Consider the following 8,862-nt stretch of genomic DNA (forward strand, 5'->3'; position numbering starts at 1 on the left):
TATTTAGAGAGACTTTCAAGTTTATTTTGAATAGTATAGTTTATTAAGTTGCATATTTTATTTCTTAAAGATTTTGATAATGCTAATTTGTTATGTCACTTCTAATTCCACTTTTTAAAAAGTCGCTATTGATTATTATTATTATTATTTTATTTTCAAAAAATCATTATTCATTATTTTTATTATTATTTTATTTTTTATTTTGAAAAGTGTAATAAATATTATATTTTTAATGTTAATTTTATAAGTTAAAAACTAATGCATATATAATTATATGTTTTCCTTCACACTTGTTTAGTAGTTTCCTTCTACCATTTCGACTTTATTGCATGCATGCTAAACACTACATTAATCCCTAACGTCATATGACATTATTAAAGGCCTGGTCCTACAGGCTTTTGAGTCCTCGTTTATGTCCTGTGACGTGCGAATGTGGTTTTACTTTATTTTTATCCTGTGACGTGGCAATGTGCTTTTATTTTACACGTATCTCATGCGTGACGACCACGAGGGATCCCTGAGTCACGAGGACACGTGCCAGTTTATCCACTTTACAAGGTAGAGGGCAGTCAGTGGGATTCAGGAAGATTGCTGTTTCTAAAGCAAAATATGCTCGATTCACATTATTACGGAATACGACGCTTTGATCTACCCAATAAATCTGATAGATTGCAGTCCAACTACCTCTAGAGCAGTATGGATAAAACCTGACGTCCGAAGCATTTTTCTGTTCCCCGCAAAAATAACGACAATTTTAGTTAAAACATCTATTGAACAGTCGGTTTGAATAGAGAGAGACCCCACATTACCCATTTTCGATCATGTTAGACGACACAGAGTTCGCTTTTAGATGACTACAGCCTGGACTTTTCGTGATTGATGGGCATGGCAATGGCTTAGGATGATCTACAATTAAGAGTTTTTGACACGTATATCTTACGGCATATGATCCTCCACTCGATAAAGGAAGATTTTATCATTGGAATTGGTGACTTCCCCAAAAAGATCTACTTTCGTATTGGACTGTGCAGAGGATGCCACATAACGAACACTGTCGCTGCATAATTTAAATTTTAATTGACTTCTTCTCACCTGTGATCAAGATTTATAGATGCCTTTGATCCACTTATAGTGAAGAAGAATTTTGTTAAAAAATTACCATATTTGCTTAGACAATGATTGTTATTGCAGAATAGATCTAACTAGAAACCAGGTTACAACAGTAAGATTTAACAAATCCATAAAAGCATTTGGTTCAGCACCATCTAAGACCCCTGCCTTTTTCAATCAACACAAGAAAATTTGGCCAGAAAGGCGATTTATTAACACTTATCAGGAATATAGAGATGGTTTCTCCTGCATTAGTAAGGATTAAAAAGTAGAAACTTGTTATATACAACTCCCCACGACACTATATCTAGTTTATCATCACCAGAAGTTCATCAAGAGATCAGGTTTTGTACATAATAAACATCACCAGAAACACGCCATTTCTAATATTGCAATTTATTTATAGACAAGATGCTTTTCTTACTCAACGACTCAACTGTAGGTAACAGAGAATCAAATCACTGTGCTAAAATCCTAATATAAATCGAGATTGAAGATCCCAGTGTTCCTTCGCTTGTTTAATTCTTTCTGCTCGCTCTGTTTGCAATCTTTCGTTCCAATATTCCCTACACCTGCACAATTTTCTACATTATATCTGGGCTTGGGACCGCAAATAAAGCTTCAAAATAGTAGGCGATATTGTCATGATCAAGAATCAAATATAAAGCTTCAAAATTCAGATAAAAACAATTGCCGTTCCAACAGAAAATATATTGCAAATAAACAGTTAAATATTTGAACCTTGAACCCCTGTTTTAAGCTCACCTTTTCTTCACCAGTAAACTCAACTCAGTCAAATGAACTGCGTCCATATAAACTCCCATCTGCGTTACATTGAACAGTTAATTACTTCTGCCTACTTCATATGGGCTATGTGAATCATTCTTTAAAATTTATGTTAAAATAAGATAATTAAAAAACATTGATGAGTTTCTTGTTGCAAGAGTACTTTCCTCTTTCTTAATAACCGAATGGAATTCAGCCCAAGCAATTACCTGTCTGCAAATCGGGCATTTTGCCCGTCTGTTGGCTGTTTTCACTCCTTCAACTGTGGGTACAGAGGCCCCTGTGCAAGCACAACTATTGCAAAACATATGCCCACATCCCAATGAAACTGGATCAAAAACTGTGTCCTGAAATGATCACAGTATAAAAAGTGTGAGAACCAGCTACACATGCTCCCAGAAGCCATTATAACTCTTGATCCCCCACCTATTATATAAAGAATTCAGATTGCAAAGGACCATGCAAAAATAAGGCTTACCAGACAAATAGGGCATGTGAGACTAAACTCTAATTTCTCAGAATCAGGCAGTGTGCATCTAATTACAGGATCACTTCCAGTAAAATCACAAGAGCATTCAGGAAATATTTCACCAATATAGCCATGCTCTGAGTCTCTTGAGTTGATCTGAAAAGCACTCAATTCAATTAACCAGGGAGACTTCAAAAGTTCTATATGTTTGGCCTGCAACTTTGTCTTGAAGTTCCGGCCGTTAACAGATTTATGTATCTGCATTATTGAGGATTCAATTGTGATTACCACATGAGTCCATTGTATATGACAGACAAGGGTACTTAAAAAATAAGTTTCAGATCACCAGCATTGATAGACTTTTGTATACTGCCCTCTACTTTTTGAATTTACCACTATCTCCTGTCCGGAAGACCCTCCCTTACACTAATACAGTTAATACCCCTGTTTTTACTATTATTATGTATCCAAAATGTTCGGGTAGCGTTATATCGTAGCTGAATCGCCCTTTCAGTTTTCACATAAAAAAAAAGGAAACTAACAAGAAGATTCGTACTTACCTTGTCATACTTCTTCAGAATTTTGCGGACGGCGAGAGCATTCATGGCCACATAACTGACAAGATTCCGGCCCTCTTGAATCATCGCCAGATGATCATCAGCGAAGCGGTGTTTTATACGCCATAAATATCTCTGAAAGCCTGAAGCAAGGTGCAGGTGCAGCAAACGTCTGGCACGGGAACTGAAACATCCAACTATCGCCGATATTTCTTTTGAGAGTTCGTAAAAGAAGATTTTGTCGCATACTGCCAAACAATAATAATTAAGTCCTAACTGTCCAACGCATTTAAAGAGCTAATTATAACGGAGAAACCAGCTCGACTCCTTGGAAATGCGATGATATATCCAAATGCATAATTAAACAGTAGGCTGCAGATGATTTAATACCTGGGCAGGTTTGTGAAGGGCACAGCGTCCTTGAAAAATCGCACGACCTGGAAACACACCTGACCGTTCCTCTGCAGATGGCGGCCTCGTTTTCTGTATCAAGCGCTTCTACCGCCTCTGTTGTCGCGCCATCTTCATGCACATCTCCCGATCGGCATTTCTTCAGCACCTTCTTTAACCGCTTGTATTCGACGTGTGAGTATTTGTCCCTAAATCTTTCACCTTCTGTAAGTAAATACTCTGTAAATTTCTCCCCGAACTTCATTGTAAACGCTTTACAGCCTTCAAATCTGAACAGAAAACTCAATTAAAAGGAATCAAATCGAAACAGAAAACTCAATTAAAAGGAATCAAATCGAAACTGAAAACTCAACAAAATGAAATAAAACCGCCTAAAGATACTGTCTACTAACGGAAATGGTCAAAAGTCTTTAAAATTCCAAAGACCGGATATTAGATTCTTCCGATCCTGAAAATAAATAACCAGGCGGCTCTTTTATTTTGGCATAAAGAACCCTAATGCAGCCGCCGACAATTCACAGCCTACAATCGTATTAGTTCCAGAGCTTCATGAAAAGAGAAAATATAAATAAAAATGATAATGACTAGAAAATAAGAAAACACGCGCTTTCGACACAAGAAAATCAGAAAAACATATATCGCCGGCGATCAAGACTAAATGTTGCAATCACAGAAAGTTTGAATCCCTATTTCGCAGGCTTTCATGAAAAATCTAAAAACAAATAAATAGATCACATCCAGAGCCAAAGGTTCCTACAAATACTGCCATTAACTTTGACGCAGAAGGCACTAAAGTCTAAAATGCCACTCTTTTTTCCACATCCAGCATTAACGAAGCAGATCGCAAAATAGTCGACAAATTTAAAGTCTAAAGAGCCAGAATACAACATCGGCTGAAACTTATTCTGTAAGAGGTACACACCAGAATCGATTTTCCCGCACCGAATGCTAAAGACAATGGAGAAATCTTGTAATAACCAGGCAAATCCTCAAATTCAAAGGGTTCCAGACGAGCCTCCGCGTTCTGGAATGTAAGAAAACCACCAAGAAAAAGCTTTTAACTGTTAAAGAAAAACGTAGCTTGATTCGGAAGATTTATAAAAGGAGGGGAGTGGACGAAAGGCCCTACATATTTATATGAGAGATGAGAACCGCTCCCGTACGTTTCTAACACCTCCTAGTCTACCCTCCAATCGCACTAAGTGGGCAGGGAAAGTTTTAAATGAGTAAAAAAGTCGTACACATCATTAAGCCACTAAGAAGCCCCGCTTTGAGAATGTGCCGATCGACACTGTGCGCTGGCAGGCTATTGTGCGTCAAACGTGTAATCCAGAGCAAGCGGACCCTTCGTTGAATTGTGAGCCTTTTAAACGCGAAGTTATACCATTATACGAGTAGGAAAGGATTACTCTTTTAACTCTCTTTAACAATTGCTATTGTGCGTCAAAAGTGTAATCAAGAGCAAGCGGACCCTTCGTTGAATTGTGGGCCTTTTAAACACGGAGTTATACTATTATACGAGTAGGAAAGGATTACTCTTTTAACAAGCACAACTTACAAGGAAAATCGAGATTAAAATTTGGTTTCAAAATTTAGATATAATTAAACAAAGAGATCAAGTGTTTTTTTTATTTCAACATTTAGTAGGGGAAGAGCACCACTAGTTGAGCATGTATCAATTGTTGTGATGGTTGTTGATACTTTTTGTTCCAAAAATTGAACAAATAAAACCTATTGTTTGAAACATAAAATATCAATTTTTATTAGGAAATGTACCAATAGTTGTTAGGAAATGTACTAATATTGTAAAAAGTAACCAATCAGGTGATGCCATATCAGCTGCACAACTATTGGGGCCTCTTTTGCATGCCTATTGGTCTCACTTTTTTTTTTTGGTTGTTTTGGACACCTTGGCAAAAAGCATGCTGATGTGGCACCATACTTGATGATGTGGTGCTGAAAGCTTAGTTATAAGCAGGGGACTTGCCAAGTAAGCTATTGTAGTGATTTGAAATTTCCACTTAAGATTATGAGAAGCACGAAGTTAGGGTGCTCAACTACTAGTGCTCTTCCCCTATTTGTTATGCAAAGTATTTATCGCATGTGAGAATTTAAAATATTTGAATATTAATATTTTTGTATTTTTTATTTATTTTTTATGTGTCTTAGTTTTTTTATTTGAATATATTTTATTTAACTTTACATTAATTTAAAGAAAATAGCATAATATTTATAAAAAGGAAGGGTGGTAGAAAGATACACTTATGAGTCTCAGCATAATGGCCTAGCCTTGAGAACATTTAAACAAACAAAAAAAATGTGTTGAGCCCAACATAAATTAAGTTGGTAAAACAACTTCAGGTGGGGGGTCATTATCAACTACTTTTCCCAAAAGTAATCATTGATGGGATCCCAACTAGTAAATACATTGTCTTCATCATTCTTCTCCAGGGGTGAATGAGCGTGGAACAAGGTGATGGCAAGTGGCAAGTGAAGAAATTTGTTAGTGTCTAGGTAACTAGCGCTTCGTTGATAAGAAGGTAAACATGAGGGTTGAGACCATCCTTCATGAACAACAAAGTCCCTGGGATTTTGAGAAGTTGAACCATGAGAGTGAGACTTGCAGTAACCATGAATGTCTCATTTTAAAAAGTGACTACACCCACGAGGAGAGGTGGAGTCAAGAGGAACTTGGGCAATAGTGCAAGCAACATTTCCCCAATGGTCCAACTGCTCCTAGAGATGAGTAACTTCAAGTGCAACCTTTCTAACTTGGACTTGAATCTACATAAGCACATTAGAACAAATCATAGCTTTAGAATATAATGAAAAGCATTTGTCAATAAAAGTGTGATTAAATAAAGCGACATTTCTATTTTTTCATATGTTGAATAAAATTTCCACCTTGAAAGTGTGTCATCTCTAAGTGAATTTGTGAGGCAACCAAGGCTTATTTCTAACTAATATTATGTGCCATGAGAAGGGATTGGGTTTGAAAGTCTTGGAAAAATCATGGATCTAATTCCAATCTGCTTGAGCATGCTGGGAGAGCCAAAAGAGGTACTTGAGGGACTCAATTTGTAATGCCTCTCATGTTTGCATTCTGACAAATTTATTTTGGACTAATTCATATAGTTATACATGTTAATATAATTTAGGATTCTTCGTAATTCTATCTTTTTTGTGTTGGCATCAAGATTGGATGCATTTTATGAGATATCTGTACTATTATTACACTATGATGGATTATGTTGTTATCTTTATTGATTAAGCACATGTATACTTGTGAAACTTTGTTCATGGTTATGATATTGTACCTTGTTCAAGGATTGTATGTGCTTCAGCTAGTATGTATATGCACAGGTACACTTGGCATGCATTGAAGTGGTTGCAGGTTCTGAGAATTTTCCACCTAGCTTCACAAGTTTGATTTATACCCTAGCAGTGGCTATAAGAAGATGTCACATCAGTCATTATGTAGTACCCCTACTCATTTGAACTTATTAGACTCATATTTTATTATTGTTTACTTTCAGTGGATACATTACCATGATGTGTTATTCAGACTTATATGACATTATTTCATGCTTTATCTAGATATGAGACACATAATTTATTTGCAGTATTTCAGTACTTGTGATTTATGGCATTTTTTATGGATTATTGCTATGTACTGACACTTTACTTTATCTATGCAATGTGGAATTATATGTTGTGTGTCTGTGAGTGTATTGGATGCAAGGGGACGATTTTCCTTCACTCATTTCGGTGAGACAGGGAACGTTGCGATTCTCTTTCATCGGTGTGTATGTCGTGTTTTCTATATTATATATGCATGTGTGGTTCGGTGATGCAGGATATTACAGGTACAAGTACCAGGTAGGTACGGGGTATCGTCTCCACCTGGCTTCACAGGTCTGAGCATGCCTTATATTTTTCGATGAAAGTGGAGGAGATAGTAGTTGACCCTATTTTACTCAGTTACACTCTTGTGAGTGTTGTCAGTTGGTCATCCTGTCAGTTTGTTCGACCTTCGTATTTTGTCGTTTGATCTTTTTATGAGTATTTGCTTGAGGTTTGCTCAGTTTGTGTGTTTAGTGGTTTTAAATTAATTAATTAAATTTATGGATTTATCTCATAGTTGGTAATTTTGAATTATGTATTTTATGCTTTGAGATTATAAATTTAGTTAATTAAAAGAAGTTATTAAATTAAGTTGCAAGCTGCATGATATTAGAAATATATTTTATTTAAATTTTAGTGAAAAATAAATTAGATTAATTTCATTTATTGTTTCCTAGAATTTTAAAAGAATAAAAGAATTAATTAGAATTAAAGTATTGCTTTAATCTCTTTATTTAGAAAATTAATTAATTTGCATGAAAAAAGAAAAGAAAAAAAAAAAAAATTTAATTATTGCATGTTAACTTATCCTTTGTTAGAAAATTAGAAAAGAAAATAAAGTTGCTTTTATTACTAAAATTAAATATTAGGGTTTTTTGGGAAAAATATATTCAACTTAGAATTTTAGTTTAAAAGGGGAATAGGTCTTTATTTTAGGGAGATAGGAAACAGGCCAGGGATTTAGGTGAAGAGAAATTTATTTGGAAGCTTGTTGAAGGATTGGTTCTCTTCTACAAATTTCTTCCAGGAAAGCTATACCAGGTTGGGTGGCTTCGTTTGATTGTTTGTTTTAAAGAAACTATTTTATTTCTTTCTTCTTTCTGAATGATGTGTGTGTTAAGATGTTTGTCAAATGTAAAATCATGTCTGATTATTTCTTGTTTGCTAAAGTCTATTCCTGAAGTTAATTTCTAGTTTGTGGAAAGAAGTTATTACCTGGGTGTTTGTAGATTAAATTTTGAGAAAATTGGGAAAAGTTATTATGACAAATTTTTGCCAAGATTTTTATTATGCATGGAAATTGCAAGATTTGGGAGGAATGGAATTTACCAGAGAAATCATTCCCTCTTGTTTGATTTTTGTTTCGATACTTGGCTATGGTAGTCCTTTTTAATATTTGTGTATCTCTGTGGAATTATTTAGTTATTTTAGAAATAAATTTAATTATTAATTAAATTTATTGTATTATTAAAAGTTAAGGGAAATTATTTTATTATATTATTTTGGATAAATTATGTATTAATTAATTTCCCTGTAAATAAATTTGATTGGAAATAAATTTTGGGTGAAAATAGAATTTACTTGTTTTAGATTATTGTATTAAATTTTTTTTTTTTAAATTAATTAATTAAAAAAAATTTAAATTTTTTATTAAATTAAATAAATAATAATAATAATAATAATAAATTAATTTAAAAAAAAAAAAAAACTGCGTCGTCTATTTTGAAAATTGCTCTCCGAAGTTTATAAATTTGGTTTCTTTCTTTTATTTAATTTTTAATATGTAAAAAATAATAATAATAATATTATGTGTGTGTGTGTGTGTGTGTGTGTGTGTGTGTGTGTGTGTGTGTGTGTGTGTGTGTGTGTGTGTGTGTAGTATTTTCTGTGGTTTTAATTATGTTA

General features: G+C 34.3%; 1 protein-coding gene across 2 annotated transcripts; it reads right to left on the reverse strand.

The window, feature by feature from the left end:
• Positions 1 to 1,301: 1,301 nt before the first annotated feature.
• LOC131027726 (probable E3 ubiquitin-protein ligase BAH1-like 1) lies at positions 1,302 to 4,505 on the reverse strand. Of its 2 annotated transcripts, none has more exons than XM_057957816.2 (7): positions 4,256 to 4,505; positions 3,313 to 3,594; positions 2,926 to 3,170; positions 2,375 to 2,623; positions 2,106 to 2,243; positions 1,876 to 1,934; positions 1,302 to 1,682 (listed from the first exon to the last, which is right to left on the reverse strand). In XM_057957816.2, exons 2-7 carry the CDS (start codon positions 3,575 to 3,577, stop codon positions 1,577 to 1,579), a joined length of 1,062 nt encoding a protein of 353 aa, XP_057813799.2. In that variant the 5' UTR covers positions 3,578 to 3,594; positions 4,256 to 4,505; the 3' UTR covers positions 1,302 to 1,576. The 2 variants fall into 2 exon arrangements, with proteins under 2 accessions (XP_057813799.2, XP_057813798.2); XM_057957815.2 differs by having other exon boundaries at positions 3,313 to 3,602.
• Between the last annotated feature and the right edge of the window lie 4,357 nt (positions 4,506 to 8,862).

The sequence above is a fragment of the Cryptomeria japonica genome, chromosome 10, assembly GCF_030272615.1.
Source record: "Cryptomeria japonica chromosome 10, Sugi_1.0, whole genome shotgun sequence".
NCBI classification, from domain to species: Eukaryota; Viridiplantae; Streptophyta; class Pinopsida; order Cupressales; family Cupressaceae; genus Cryptomeria; species Cryptomeria japonica.